Below are 16,499 nucleotides of genomic sequence, written 5' to 3' on the forward strand. Positions count from 1 at the left end.
ATGCATCCCTAATTTATTTAGTTAGTTTGTCTTTTACTTTGGGGTACAGGGATCTCTAAAAGAAAGAAGAAAGAACAAATTGGAGCTTTTACACACAAATCACCTTGACTTTCACAATAGCATATAAGAATTGACTGAGGACACCACCTCTGCCTGCATGTCAACCGTTTCTATCAAATCAAACTCTTGTCTTTCTCTCGTCTTTCTAAACATAAAATTAATGTTGCTGTTTGAAGTATTTTTCGGGATTGTGAAAGTCAGCAGTGTAACAAAAAAGCATATCAAGCAATTTTCATCCAGTACTCAGCAAAAATCCATTCCGCATCATACCATTCCACAAACTATAAATTGGTAATTTGGAAGAGGACCGTATTTTCCACCTATTCCAGTAAAGTGATCGATGTGGTGATCAGTAGCACAGGCTCAACATTATTACACTGCACAAATACATTAGAGACACCACCCCACACCTATTAAATTATCCCTATGACCACTGCTCCATCAACAGAGCATCCAGCTCAGGAGAGCAAACTGTCTGTGGAAATTCTCTTCTCTAAATGTGCTGTGGGTCTATGGAGACTTGGGAAAAAGAGCTAATTACAAATTTGCAAATTAATAGTCAAATGTGCTCACTTTATTCCACTTATCAGACAGAAATGAAGTAGAGGCAAAAGGAGTGATTTCCATGTTGTACAAACACGTCTGATGATCACAGCCGCTCAACGTCTCACCAAGACCCGACACTGAATCTGTTGCAGTTTCCTCTGAAAGTGATCTACGAACATATCTGTCAGTTTAATAGAGCACTGCCACAACAACAGGGATTGTTTCATTTAATTTCCACTGTTGAGATTTAGACTGTCATCAATAAGAGATTAAAAGGCGTCTGATTAAAAATGCCGAGCAGAGGATGCTGCATACAATTAAGGGGCTAATGATAAAATGATTAAGCTTCTTGGTGATAAAAGTGTTGGGGTGGATGGTAAATTGACACTTGGTAGGGAGGGGGAGGAAAAAAAGAAACTTGCTGCAACATTTATATTATGTATTTCAATTATGCCAAATGGGGCCTAATTGGTTGAAATATCTCCTGTTGAAAGACAAAAGTGTACTGCGGCTATATGAAAGGTGTACGGAGTTAGTAATGAGCCTGAAGCTCTCCTTGACCCATATTAAAAGCCTTAGAGTAAAACCCTTCAAGCAGAGACTGCACATTCAGTCATCTATGAAAGCAGACACTGTGTTTGTAGGTATGTAGAAAGAAAAGAGGAGGAATGTTTGCCCTTGACACCCTTGTGAGAAAAAGATTAGTTGGACATACGCTGGGATGCCGGCTCGTGCCAGCACTTCGGCCTTCATGGCATAGAGGCGTTCGCTCTTACTGACGCCCAGCTTGATCTTCACTCGGTCATGGGCGTTGTCTTGAAAGAAGAAGCCGTTGTGGATGACAAACTCAGCATTGGATCTCGTGCCATAGAAGATGTAGATCTATAGGAAGAAAAAATCAGCAGCAGCTACACCACAATCATCACCTGTCTCTATGTCAGTGTCTTTTAAGGAGGATCCAAATAACACCATTTCAATGCTTTGAACCATAGACTGCCTTCACTTAGTTTTCAAGCCTTTTATTTACAGGCTTGTGGCACTGTCACTACTTGTGTGAGCATGCTGTATGTTGTTAGTTTCAGAATACATTTGGCAAAATGTTATCATGTAGGTAGCACGATATATATTGTGAGACATGCTTCATGCTTCATCTTGTTTTTGTTTTTAATGACAGAGAATGCCACTGATCTATCATGTCACTCCTACAGCACTGTCAGACTCAGGATGGACAAATTTAAAAAAGTATCAAAATGGATGTAGCAGAACCAGATAGATTGACTTTTTTATTCCACACATTCTTCCTTGTCCAAGCTGGCACCTACATTAGCCACAATAAATAAGACTGTCAACAGTTGGTTGAGATTTGGCATGTTAAGCTAGTGTAACCCGAAGCAACAGATGAGCAGCAGGCTACAGAGGTTTGTTAAACTCACTTCTTTCTAACTCCACACCTCCAGCTTTTTTTCAAACTTGCAGTCTTCAGACCCACCTGACGTATCATCACTTGAGGGCATCTATCAGACTTTACACAGCTCTCTCTGAAGACACTTTTTCCCACATACGCAGGATGTGGAAATTTGCGTGTATGTCTGAGCGTGTTTTAGTCATGCAACAAATATCTCTATGTGAATGGATAGGGATATCATCTGTGTGCAGCATCAGCTGTAGGTCACATCCTCTTCTTTATAGGGTTTTTAGCAACCTCGGAGGAGTTAACATTGTTGTAACATTTCAAAAACTTAACACATTTTTTGGATGATTCCTTTATTTTTAGATTCAATATCTTTCCATCTGGATTCAGTATTCCTTCACCAGAATGTCGCTGAGGGAGCTTTAAAACAACATTTAGATCTTGGAGTTGGGAAATAAAATGATAACACTTTATTCTGAGAGGCCCATGATTTCTTAGAAAGTTTACTTTAAAGATCTCTAAAATCTGATACAAATAAATACAAATACAAGGGAGAATAGAAACCGTTAAAGGAAAAGTTGCTGAAACTGTGAAAAACCCATTTCTTTTCAATAAAAATGTGCTAAGGTACATATCACAAATACTTATAATTTTAGAGAATTTATTTTGGGGAGCAGGGAGTTTGAGTCATGGCCTAAATCTGGCTTTGGCCATGATTCCAGGGATAATGGACAATCTTGATGGCACACTGTAAACCTCATGTCAAACTAGAATTCAAACAAATTCAGTATCTGACCAAATGTTTCCCCTTCTGTTCCTAAGATATGATGTTGAATAATGGCCAGAAAAGTGTTTTATGCTGAACATTATGATGTCACAGTGAAGTTGACCTTTGACCTTTTGGATATAAAATATCATCACTTCATTATGTTATTCTATTTCTGTGAAATTTTATTGTAAGTGGCATAAGAACTCACAAGTTATGGCCAAAAATATGTTTTGTAAGGTCATACTGACACTGACCTTTGACTATCAAATTCTAATCAGTTTATTCTTAAATTCAAGTGGATTTGTGTCAAATCTGAGGAAATTCCCTCCAGGCCTTCTTGAGATATTGCATTCATAAGTGAGAAATGAGGTCACAGCAGATGTTGCGCTAGACTTTTTTTTGTCGCCGGTCATTTTGACCGACAGGGTCGTAAAAATTCGGTCATAATCTATTTTTACCGGTCATTTTAATTTTCGTTTTTAAATGATAATAATGATATTCAAAGACATTTAGTTTTCACTCGTTCGTTTTTAATAAATCCAACAAGCAAGTTATAAAGTGTGCATTAATAAGGACATGAACGAAAAGATGAACAGACATCCACACACCGCAGTGCTTCAGTTTGGCGTCTGGTCTACACGCGAGCCGTGAGCGCTTCTGTCAAGCTGGATAGAGCGGATTGTACCAAACAGGAAGTCGGACACAGAAAAGATGAGAGAATCTGGCCAATTTTCAAAATAAAATAACAACAGCATGCACTGAAGAACGTGAGGGAATAGCATGTTTATAATTTAAAATAACACAACAGTGCATAATCGAACACATTTTTCAATACCCTAATCACTTCATTACAATTTTAATTTTGTGTCATTGAGCCAACAGACTACATAAATAAAATGGTCAGAACAATATGCCCTATTCATTCAGTGTTAATCGAACACGCTCAATACATGGACATGCAATGACAAATTGTCATTAACTTATCACGTTATAAAAAACGATTAAAATATGGACTTACCCATGTTTAAAATGACCTGTTGAAGTGAAAAATCGAGTACTGACAGGAACAGACGAGTGGAGTCGATGTTTAACCGGCGCGGAGAGCGCAGGAGAAATGCGCTGCCTGTGTGGACAGTCAAGCGCCTGCGAGTATACTCGCAGGACTTCTGCGGCACTAACACATCTGGTGTGTCCAGGCCGTTATGTCAACAACGCTACATGAAGCAGATGAATGACTTTTTCTCTGCAGTGTGAAAACGGCAGCCACTTAAACCACTGACTGTGCACTCCGCCGCCAAGTGGGCAGGGGTGGTAATTGCAACCGGTCAAACGACTGACGGTCTTCAGATTTTCCGGTCATTGTTGTAAAAAAAAAAAACGGTCAATGACCGAGAATATCCGGTTAACGCGACCCCTGACTCACAGTGACCTTTGACCACCAAATTCTGGTCACTTCATCTTCAACTCAAAGCGGATGTTTGTGTGGAATTTGGAAAAAAAATCCCTTAAGGTGTTCTTGAGATACTGCGTTCACGACAATGAAATGGATACAAGTTCACACTGACCTTGACCTTTGACCAGCAAAATCTAATCAGTCATCCTTGAGTCCAAGTGGACATCTGTGTTAAATTTGAAGAAATTCCATCAAGGTGTTCTTCCGATATTGCATTTGGGATGTGCAACCCAAAAACACAATGCCTCTAGCCTCAGCTATCGCTGGCACAGAGGCATGAAATGTGGTCAAGTAAAACAAGAATTTTTTTTTTTAATTTTGTCACTCCTACTTTTTTATATTCCTTATTTTTATGGAGGATGAATACTGTTTGTCCCATCTGAGTTCCCATAATGCTTTAGCTGATGTAAACAGGAAGTTGAAATTTGGCTGACTTGTGTGTCTGAACAATGAGTGTAATTTCTGACTCACATAGTTGCTGCAGAGACAGTGTACTGTATGTAAAGGTTTGTGTGTGAGTTAAGCAAAAGAGACAATAAAGATGAAAATATATGAATGGTAGTTTCTTTACCTGTTCATTCTCTTTGTAGTCCTGCAGTGCCACGCATTCACAACGATCATCCTCCAGATTGTAGCCAGTGGTAATCTGCAGATCAACAACTTTTACTAATTCAGCCTTTACCTGCACTTAGTAAATATATTTTGATGTTTACCAAAACAATAATAATGTAAGTCAGAGTGTGTGAGTGTGAGACAAAAACTTTACCAGTCCATTTATGTGGTTACACATGTCCCAGAGGGGGATGAGAGCCAGAGTGATTCGGCTGCCATCCTCAGTAGGGATCTGGTTCTGACGGGTCATCACTGAGGACACTGCCCACCTGGTAGATACAATCAACCAATCACTGCTTGTTACAGTGAGGTTTACATATCCCATTGACATCCTGGACAATTGTAGTTCTTGCTTCATAAAGGAGAGGGAAGATTCGACTCTTAGATGTGTATTGCCAAACAGAGAGAAGCCTTGCATCAGATGAGGATGGAGAGAGAAGGAAGGAGGATGGAGGGAGGATGAGAAAGAGAGTGGAGGGTGAACAGAGCAGAAAAACAGGAAATGAGGAGGAGGGAAGATGGAGAAGGACAGGGAGGGAGGAGATACTGAAGGAATAATTCATCACCGGCCCACTTTCTCTGCTCCTTTAGCATGCAATAATTAAGCTTTGTGGAGAATTCCGGTTTATTACCACTTGGGTGTTGTATTTTGTAGTTTTGGCCATTATCTCCATCAGTTATAGTAACATCGCACTCACTGGTTTAGTGGGTGAAATTTGGCCCATTGCTGACTGGTTGTCAACAAGCCAACAGTTCAGGTAGATTGTCCAAAAGAATCACAATTCTGAATTAAATCAGGTGATCAAAAATTTGATAATTGTACATAATTAAACTTTTAGGGTTCCTCCACACTAAATTGATGGAAAATGGAAATATGCCATAATGTTCACAATAAAAAAAGTTGTGTATTTCCACAGTCTTTTTTCTACTTGCCTGTTCCTTCCAACATCAAGGTGGTAATATCATTTGTTGTGTGCAATGCTCGAGGACAGTGTGCCATTGTCTGATTACAGAATCAAAAATCAATTCTAAAAAAACAATTATCGCCTCGCACAAGTATGCCTCCATGAACCCTGGTAGCTCAGAAGGTCTATGCAATCAGCACAGTTTCAAGGTTAATGTCACCAATTCAGTCTTCGACCAAATGTCTCCCCTTCTGTTCCTGAGATATGACGCGGAATAATGGCAAGGAAAGTGTTTGTGAAGTTGTCCTTCGACCTTTTGTACATAAAATGTCATCACTGTTAGATTTTATTTTATCCTATTAGACATTTCTGTCTGAAATTTTGTTGTAAGTGGCGTAAGAAAACATGAGTTATGGCCAAAAACATGTTTTGTAAGGTCACAGGGACCTTGATCTTTGACCTTCAACCGCCAAATTGTAATCAGTTCATTGTTAAGTCCAAGTGGACATTTATATCAAATTTGAAGAAGTTACCACAAGGTATTCTTGAGATATCACATTCATGAGAACAAGATGGATGCAAGGTTACACTGACCTATGACCACCAAAATCTTATCAATTCACTGTTGCGTCCAAGTGAATGTTTCTATCAAATTTGAGATATTGCATTCGCAAATGAGAGACAAGGTCACAGTAACATTTGACCACCAAATTCTGATGAGTTCATTCTTGACTTAAAGTGGATGTTTGTGTGTTATTTGAAGAAATTCCTTTAAGGTGCTCTTGAGATATCACATTCATAATAATGAGACGGATGCAACGTCATAGTGACCTTTGACCACCAAAATCTAAATCAGTTCATCGTTAAGTCCAAGTGAATGTTTGTAAATTCCCTTAAGGTGTTCTTGAGATGTTGTGCTCACAAGAATAAGATATATCGTGTTCACAAGAAGAAGACATATGAGGTCACAGTGTGACCAAAATGTAATCAGTTCATCATTGTGTTCAAGTGGACATTTGTGCAAAATTTGAAAGTATTCCTTCAGGGCATTCTCATAGAGATCTTGAGTTCACAAGAATGGGACGGACAACTCAAAAACATAATGCCTCCGGCCACGGCTATTGTTGACAGAGTCATATTGAATCATAACATAGGGAATCAAAATCGAACTGTGAGATTCACAAAGATTCTCGTTGCTTATTATAACACTTATTTTGAAGTAAAACTACATGCTGGATATGTCAGTGGAAGTCCCTCACTGCATAGGAAAAGTGAGTGCACACATTTACATCAAGTACAGTAAGTTCAAGTCCAACCTGAACCAATAAGCCAAATGGAAACTGTGATGTTTACAACAGACAGTTTAGCTAATAATTTGTACTATTTACCTTCTGTTTGTCTTCCAAATAACCTCCATTTTTTTATAACCCGTTTGGTCATCTGACTTCTCCTGTTTATGACACTGTTATTACTAACTATAGGAATGATGGCAGCCAGAATTATTCTCAGGAACATAAACATGATATAAGAATGACACTAACATGTAAAAGATGACATGAGAATCTAAAAACAGGCCCATTCTGCAAACACACTTATACACACACAAACAAACTGACCTGTAGTCATCAAATGTGAAGTTGTCCTTCAAGGGCAATTTGCTGGCGGCGGGATGAGTCTGGGGATGGAGGGAAGAAGGTGGACAAGAGGAAATATCAATCAATCAATCAATCAATCAATTTTATTTATAAAGCCCAATATCACAAATCACAATTTGCCTCACAGGGCTTTACAGCATACGACATCCCTCTGTCCTTAAGACCCCCACAGCGGATAAGGAAAAACTCCCCAAAAAAACCCCTTTAATGGGGAAAAAAACCGGTAGAAACCTCAGGAAGAGCAACTGAGGAGGGATCCCTCTTCCAGGACAGACAGACGTGCAATAGATGTCGTACAGAACAGATCAGCATAATAAATTAACAGTAATCCATATGACACAATGAGACAGAGAGAGAGAGAGAGAGAGAGAGAGAGAGAGAGAGAGAGAGAGAGAGAGAGAGAGAGAGATGCAGGTAATGACAGTAGCTTACAACAACATTAATGAAAGTAATAATATTATAGTTATAGTTCTGGTTACTGCGGTACAATATGTTGAAAGTATGTATTAATACCTGGCAGTATACATGTGTGACAATAATCATATGTGTATAATAACAGAAGAAGTATGACTAATGACTAATGATGGCAGCAGCAGCAGGAGGCATCTGGCGGGACCACGGCAGCAGCACAACCACACACGTCACACTGTCCAGGCACCGCTGCGGTATGAGTTAATCTGGGAGACAGTGGAGCACAAAGGCTCCGGAGAAGAAGCCGAGTTAGTGACATCCAGAATGGCTGGGTTAGCTAGATGCAGTAATAGGATACGAGAGAGAGAGAGAGAGAGAGAGAGAGAGAGAGAGAGAGAGAGAGAGAGAGAGAGAGAGAGAGAGAGAGAGAGAGAGAGAGAAGGAGAGAAGGGGCCCGGTGTATTATAGAGGGGTACTACCTGAGCCAGCCCTAACTATAAGCTTTATCAAAGAGGAAAGTCTTAAGTCTAGTCTTAAATGTGGAGACGGTGTCTGCCTCCCGGACCGTAACAGGAAGATGATTCCACAGGAGAGGAGCCTGATAGCTGAAGGCTCTGGCTCCTGATCTACTTTTGGAGACTTTAGGGACCACAAGTAACCCTGCGTTCTCAGAGCGCAGTGTTCTGGTGGGATAATATGGCACTATGAGCTCTCGAAGATATGACGGCGCTTGACCATTTAGAGCTTTATAAGTTAACAGTAGGATTTTAAATTCAATTCTGGATTTTACAGGGAGCCAGTGCAGAGAAGCTAAAACAGGAGAGATATGATCGCGTTTCTTAGTTCCTGTTAGTACACGTGCTGCTGCATTCTGAATTAGCTGGAGAGTTTTTAAGGACTTACTAGAGCTACCTGATAATGAGAGTTACAGTAATCCAGCCTTGAGGTAACAAAGCGTGGACCAATTTTTCTGCATCTTTCGGGTCCAGGATAGGCCTAATTTTACAATATTACGCAGATGAAAAAATGCAGTCCGTGAGGTTTGCTTTAAATGAGAATTAAAAGACAAATCTTGATCAAATATTACTCCGAGGTTTCTTACGGTAGTGCTAGAGGCCAGAGCAATGCCATCTAGAGAAACTATGTCATCAGATAAAGAGTCTCTGAGTTGTTTGGGGCCAAGAACAATAACTTCAGTTTTGTCTGAATTTAACATCAGGAAATTGGTGCTCATCCAAGTTTTTATGTCTTTAAGGCAGTTATGGAGTTTAGTTAATTGATTGCTTTCTTCTGGCTTCATTGATAAATACAACTGAGTATCATCCGCATAACAATGGAAATTTATAGAGTGATTTCTAATGATGTTACCTAAAGGAAGCATATATAGAGTAAACAGGATTGGTCCGAGCACAGAACCTTGCGGAACTCCAAAACAAACTTTAGTACGTAAGGATGGTTCATTGCGAACGTCAACAAATTGAAAACGATCAGATAAATAAGATTTAAACCAGCTTAGTGCTGAACCTTTTAAGCCAATTAAGTGATCCAGTCTCTGCAGTAGAATTTGATGGTCAATTGTGTCAAACGCCGCACTAAGATCTAATAAAACAAGTACAGAGACGAGTCCTTTGTCTGAAGCAATCAGAAGGTCATTTGTAATTTTAACTAGAGCTGTCTCAGTGCTATGATGCACTCTAAATCCTGACTGAAATTCCTCAAATAAATTATTATCCTGGAGAAAATCACACAGCTGGTCTGCGACTACTTTCTCAAGGATCTTTGACATAAAGGGAAGATTAGATATTGGTCTATAATTGGCTAACACCTCTGGATCCAGGGTGGGCTTTTTTAGTAGAGGTTTAATTACAGCTATCTTAAAAGACTGTGGTACATAGCCTGTTAATAAGGATATATTGATCATATCTAATATATGAGTGTTAACTAAAGGAAAGACCTCCTTAAGTAGCCTAGTTGGGATGGGGTGTAAGAGACACGATGATTTGGAAGAAGAAATCACTGCAGTCAATTCTTGAAGAGAAATTGGGGAGAAGCAATCTAAATATATATTAGATTTTACAGCTGTGTTTGAGGTTAGATAGGTACTATCTGAGGGCAGGAGGTCATGAATTTTGCCTCTAATAGTTAGAAATAGGGAGAGGGAAGGAAAAAACACAAATCAGAATGAGGAATTTTATTATGTAGGTATGCTGGAGGGGGGCGGCCTGACAGGGACGCCTAACAAGAAGGTCTGGGAGTAGGGGGCCACTGCTGTGTGCCGTGTATGTGTGTGTGTGTGTGTGGTCTGTGGTGCAGTGAGACACTGGCCCCCTCACATACATCACTGTCAACTTAATTTGTTGTAGCCAGCAGCCGTCATAAATCTGCCTCATCAATTTTGGCTTGAAACAGGGTGTGTGCCTGTGTGTGTGTTGGACAGTGGGTGTCTGTTGATAGCAATGGTTTCTCCACTTAAAGCCACAGTCACAGTCACAGTCAGCCCCCTACCAGAGCCATTTGCAAACTGTTCTGAGCTTAAGCAGGAGAGAGAGAAGGGAGAGGAAGAGAGTCCAGTGGAATGCATAATAAGAAGGAGGAGGGGGGGAAATGAAATGGAAGGAGGGGAAAAAGAGTCAGAAGAAGGTAAATACAATACAATACAAATACAAATACAATACAAAAAGAGTCTATAAGGAAGAGAATAAGCTGTTTCTCAGCTGTTGGTACATGAAAAGAAGATGTGATAAAGATGTGATAAAGTTGACATTCTGATTTTACTATACTGATATCCTGTTGGTTATTTGGCTCTCGCATGATCATACAGTTGATTATAAATTGTCAGACCTGTTCCCAGTGAGAGTTGGACTCCACCAGGGCTGCCCTTCGTCACCGGTTCTGTTCATAACTTTCATGGACAGAATTTCTAAGCGCAGCCGAGTGGTGGAGGATGTCAGGTTCGGTGACGGGAGGATCTCGTCCCTGCTTTTTGCGGATGACGTGGTCCTCCTAGCTCCATCGAACAGTGACCTCCAGCTCTTGCTGGGATGGTTCGCAGCCGAGTGTGAAGCAGCTGGGAAGAGAATCAGCACCTCCAAGTCTGAGGCCATGGTGCTCAGCTGGAAAAGGGTGGATTGCCCACTCCAGGTCGGGGGGGGGGGAGGTCCTGCCTCAGGTGGAGGAGTTTAAGTATCTCGGGATCTCGTAAGAGCAGACAACAGTCAGAATTTCTCACCTATGGTCACGAGCTCTGGGTAGTGACCAAAATAACGAGATCACGAGTACAAGCGGCCAAAATGAGTTTCCTCCGCAGGGTGGCTGGGCTCAGCCTTAGAGATAGGGTGAGGAGCTCGGACATCCGGGAGGGACTCGAAGTAGAGCCGCTGCTCCTCCACATCGAGAGGAGCCAGTTGAGGTGGTTCGGGCATCTGGTAAGGATGCCTTCCGGGTGCCTCCCTTGGGAGGTGTTTCGAGCATGTCCAACTGGGAGGAGACCTCGGGGCTGCCCCAGGACACGCTGGAGGGATTACATCGCCCGGCTGGCCTGGGAACGCCTCGGGGTTCCCTCGGAAGAGCTGACGGAAGTGGCTGGGGAGAGGACTGTCTGGGCTTCTTTGATGAGGCTGCTGTCCCCGCGACCCGGACCCAGATAAGCGGAGGACAACGAGTACGAGTATGAGTACGAGTGAAATTTATGACAATAAGCACAAAAGTTTATTTTTAGTTCAAAAGAAACATAAATGATAGGTGGCAATATTGGCTGTCATGACTCATAACAATACTGTATATTGCTGAGCGCAAGCTGAATGAAAAGACATTGATACCACTTTTATGTCTGTGTGTAAAGCATGGAGTTGGAGTAGGGGCTGCTCAGCCAACACCTCTGAAGCTCACCAACTAACAAATTCTTGATGTGTATGTGATTATTTGTAAATAGCAACAGCTTGCTAAAAAAGTTCCTAATATGCACTTTATCAGATGAAAATATGTAAATGTTGTGTTTAAACTTTGTTCCACTGCCTACAACTGGCCAGAGATTGTATGACTGGATGAGTGGATGATTGGATGGATGGATGGATGGATTAAAAAAAAGCAAAAGGATAAATAATAATTACCAAAAAATGAACTTAACTTAGTAAAAAAAAAAAAGTGGGAGAATTTTTTGAAATTTACATAAACATAAACTCTGATGACACTGCTACAACAGAACTTGTGTACCTAGTCCGGTATGGAGAAACAGGGTCCCCCTTCAGGAGCCAGACCTAGGAGGGGGGCTGGCTGGCAAGCGTCTTGTGACTGGGCTCATAGAAATTACATGGAGCGGCCGCCCTGTGGGATCACCACCCACAGGGACAGACACTGAGGTCAGGTGCAGCAGGCAGGGGCGGGGCCCCAGGCGTGCTGACCCCTAGTATTGCAGACTGGCTCTAGAGATGTGGAATGTCACCTGTCTAGCGGGAAAGGAACCAGAGCTGGAGCTGTAGGTGGAGCAGTGCCAACTAGACATAGTTGGCTCACCTCTACACACCGCCCATACTGGAGTTGTCCAGGGTGAGGGACATCAGGCATGTATGGGGATACTCATGAGCCCCAGTACTGAGCACTGCTGTGTTGGAGCTCTCCCCAGGGAACAGGAGGGTCCCTGCCAGTCACTCAAATGTTTTCAGAAATATATTTCAGTGTACTGTTCAGCTGTAAAATGAGAAAGTTGGTCCGGCTGGTGCTCGGTACTTCAATCGACTGTTTTCAACATGGCAGCCAGGTCACAAACTTTCTCATCTTACAGCTAAACCGTACACTTTAAAATAAATCTGAAAACATTTATGAGAAATAAGCAATGTTGTAACCAGGGCAGGAATTTCACGAGGGCCACGAGGGCTATTTGGCCCTGTGCCCTTGAAAAAAATATCTGCCCTAAGGCCACAGTGGCCTTGATGCCCTGCCCGCATTGCCCCAGGTGATTTTGCAGTTTTCTCATCTGCCTCTTACCTGTCAACACGGCTTTGACACCTATGTTGGGAATCAACATATATTTACCTCACACGGAGGCACCAAATATGTTGGGATCAACACACTAGGCTTCACACGGAGGTACCAGATATGTTGGGGTTAAATTGGCTATCGGAAACAATTAATAATTATTATTAATAATTGATAATTATGTTAAATAATGTGACTTAATTAACATTAAATCACCTTGTGGGGCACCATTCCCGTAAAGGGAAAAATGATAGCCAGTTAAAGATATCAGTCTCATAAAATACACTAAACTATTAATTTGGAGTTTGATTAATAATTAAATTAATGATAACAACCAAAATTAACGGTAATGCCTGAAGGATTTTGGAGTTCTTGACTATTCATTCACCCTTGTGCAACATTAAACAGACAGCAGGCATGATTCCAAAGAATTATATTTATTCACAAATAAGTAAAGCAAACCAAAACGCACAAATTCTAACTAACTATATACAAGCTTGGTGTGTATATGTGTGTGTGTGTGTGTGTGTGTGTGTGTGTGTGTGTGTGTGTGTGAGAGAGAGAGAGAGAGAAAGGAGAAAGACAAAGGCGGTTGTATTGATCAAGTAGCCATTTGGCCTACAAAAAAAAAATGGCTGACAACAGAGAACTACCAAAATGGCTGAATCAAGGCTGCTTCAGTTTCCGGGGGAGGTGTCTGTCTGACCGTGTGGTCAGGACAAAGACAAAGGATAAGAAGCAGGAACTTGGAGATGCCTGTTTGGGTGTAGCTCTGTTGAAAGCCTATTTGTTAATGAGTCTATGTCAATGTGACGTGTGTTGCAAACGATCTGGATTAGTGCAGAGATTTTTTAGTTGCATGCAAGAATCTGTTTGTGAACAGTATTAGCAAACTAAACACTTAGCTGTGGCGAAGCCAACTAATCAATGACCTAACTGCAATCTATCACAACAATAACTCAGTAAACAGCATCAAATCACATACAACAAGTCAAACAGTCTTGCTTAGCCTGTAAAGCTGTGATAAGTTATGTCCAGTTGTTACATTACCGATCCTTGAATGGATGGAGGAAAGAGTCACTTGGTGGTGTACTGCTCTGTTAGCCGGCAGAAGAAGGCTGGGAAGGTGGTTCCAGGTGCAGTCTTTGTTGGGTCCTTTGTTCCAAAGATGAAACTCCGAGGAAGCTGGTCGCTCGGGGTCCTTGCAGAGTTAGACGCTGGGTGCTAACTCACTTAGTTCCTTGTTGCTGGAAAGCTGGTTGCAAACCTTGTGTTTGCAACTCTACCTTTCTGTTTCAGGTCAGAGAGTCTGTGATCAGTTGTCCTCCCTTTAGTGGTTTGGGCTGTGGAGCAGGAGTTTGGGCCTCTGCTGTCCCAGGCCCAGCTGGAAAGAGGGGTGCAGCTGCTACAGCAGCTGGAGCAAGAAGAGAAAGAAAGCTTGGAGGGAGCAGACCTTGTACCGATGCCTGTGACATCACAGAGTCACATGTCACTGTAAAAGGACTTGTCCAATCAAGTTTTGGGACTTGAGTCTCACTGAGGTGTGAGGTGAGACCTCCTGTAGAGATGGGTGCCACTTAGCTCTCTTTGGGGCCGTTTATACAATAACGATTTCAGTAAAAATGGAAAAGTCTGTCCTTTGCGTTTTAAAAAACTTCTGCGTTTATATGACGACGTTAATGAAACGATCCCCGTTCACATGGAGCCGCAAAATCTACTGGAAACGCTGTAGTATGCACGCCAGGCCAATGGGTGGCAGTGTAAATTTGCAAAGCAACACCACGACATGATGCCATGCACCTGCACTGAAGCGCCTTACTCTTCAACGCCGTGATTACAAACCAAAACAAAGAAGACACACTAGCGAAAGCATGCACAGATAACTTTGTCTGGATGGACGACAAGGTGGAGTTGCTACAGTAACAGATCTACGCTTCACTTCAAATCAACAGGGTGAGCAGCGCAAACAGAGCTTAGCATTGTTGTTGTGACGGTCGGCATGCCTAGTGACTTGAACCGTAATGCGCATGTGCGAAAAGTCTCTGTTTTCAGAGGAACTGCTTATTGCACGTTTACATGACAACGGAGATGCTGCCGTTTCCAAAACGTTGCACTCTGGAACCTGTTTTCAAATCGTTGCGTTTTCAGGCACCCAAAACACCGCTGCCGTGTAAACGATCGGCCAAAACGCAACTAAAGTTTACCGTTTTCAGTTGAAATCACTGTCGTCTAAACGGGGCCTTCGTTTAAAGACAAAGAGCATGCAGAGGAAAAAGCCTTGAAATCAGTGATGATTTTACCAAATGATAAATCATCTGTGGTCCTGTGAATCCCAACACCTGCGCCTTTTGAGAAAAAAAATGCAATGACATTCTGGAGTCGTATTGAGCAACATCAAATGAGACATTGCGTACATCACCAGTGGTGGGTTTGATTCGAGCCTGGCATGAACGGGCTGTAACGACAGTTTGACACCCATCTATCACCGGCCAACCAGGAGACTTCAAACGCCCGGGCAGGGATTGGTACCAAGACCCGGTATTAAACAACCCAAGGAACGTTTAATCAACACCATAATAACAGTAAGCTCCGCCATTACCGGCGTAATTTTTTAAAGTTTCGGTTTCATTTATCCTCATTCTGCAGCAGTGGGGCCGCGGTGCAGATGAAGGTAATATAACGTTAATTTCAAGATGACTCTAGTTAACGACAGCTACACTTGTTACTGTGAGTAAGTGCAATAAAACCTCTGCCAGCCAAGCCAATACTTTATCAATACATGTGATCAGCATGTAGAAAGCCATATTTCAATCTGCTCTGTCCGCAGTCTCTCATTCACCGCTATTATGATTTATGATCGCGGTCGACACAAGCACATCGCACTCACAGTGCTAACAGCAAAGTGTTAAAGACAAACTAAAATGAAAGCTGTCTGTATGTAGGCTAACACTTTATCTGAAGATGTACCTGAGACAGCCGACCTGCAGACAGTGAGTCTCCTCAGTAGAGGAGGGACAGAGAGCAGGATGAATGACTGATTCATGCTGAGATAACATGACTTTCTTCACTCAGTATTGTGATGTCAGGAGGAATATTTATATTCCAGTGAGATATTATTGGGTTTTAAATAGTGACTTTGGTGTTGTAAACATGACTGTTGCTGCCATGGACTGTATAAAACTATATCCTGTGTAACTGACCTGTAAGGAAAGCATCTGGAGGTGAGGTGTGTGCATGTGTGTGTGTGGAGGAGAGGGGAGAGGGAGATGCTGGTAGAGAGATAGTGTGTGTTATTAGATACTGTTAATGTCACTTATTATGCTTCTGTACATTGATAGCTCTCTTTTAGTCTGTTTCTGCATCATGTTGAGGAGGACCATGCCTGTGTATATATAAATATATAGATGTATGCAAAAATAAAAAGTGGATTGGTTGCTCGCTGCTAAAAATGTGGCCCGTCGGCATTTGCTTATAAATACATAAACCTGGTTGTTCTATGTTTAAAACACATTGGGTTTATTAGTGCTATTAAATAAATCCCATTATTACTTATTATACTCATTATTATTACTTGAATTTTTTTTATTTATTCATTTCACAGACAGTTATACATCGTTAGTCCTTAAATGCATTATGAACGTGGACTTAAAATCATTGTTTTATTTTATGGCCTTGCTGCCCTGGCTTTTGGCCTTTGTGCCCT

The 16,499-nt window shown here is 41.6% G+C and overlaps 1 protein-coding gene across 3 annotated transcripts in view; it reads right to left on the bottom strand.

Moving 5' to 3' along the window:
- setd3 (SET domain containing 3, actin histidine methyltransferase) overlaps positions 1 to 16,499 on the bottom strand; it is a 112,522-nt gene that overhangs the window by 16,758 nt on the left and 79,265 nt on the right. For all 3 annotated transcript variants that reach the window (XM_049596269.1, XM_049596271.1, XM_049596270.1), the window contains 4 exons: positions 7,373 to 7,431; positions 5,006 to 5,120; positions 4,811 to 4,885; positions 1,322 to 1,488 (listed from right to left, as the gene is read on the bottom strand). In XM_049596269.1, the coding sequence (XP_049452226.1) occupies positions 1,322 to 1,488; positions 4,811 to 4,885; positions 5,006 to 5,120; positions 7,373 to 7,431 (416 nt within the window). The remainder of the gene's footprint in view (positions 1 to 1,321; positions 1,489 to 4,810; positions 4,886 to 5,005; positions 5,121 to 7,372; positions 7,432 to 16,499) is intronic.

The sequence above is a fragment of the Epinephelus fuscoguttatus genome, linkage group LG14, assembly GCF_011397635.1.
Source record: "Epinephelus fuscoguttatus linkage group LG14, E.fuscoguttatus.final_Chr_v1".
NCBI lineage: Eukaryota > Metazoa > Chordata > Actinopteri > Perciformes > Serranidae > Epinephelus > Epinephelus fuscoguttatus.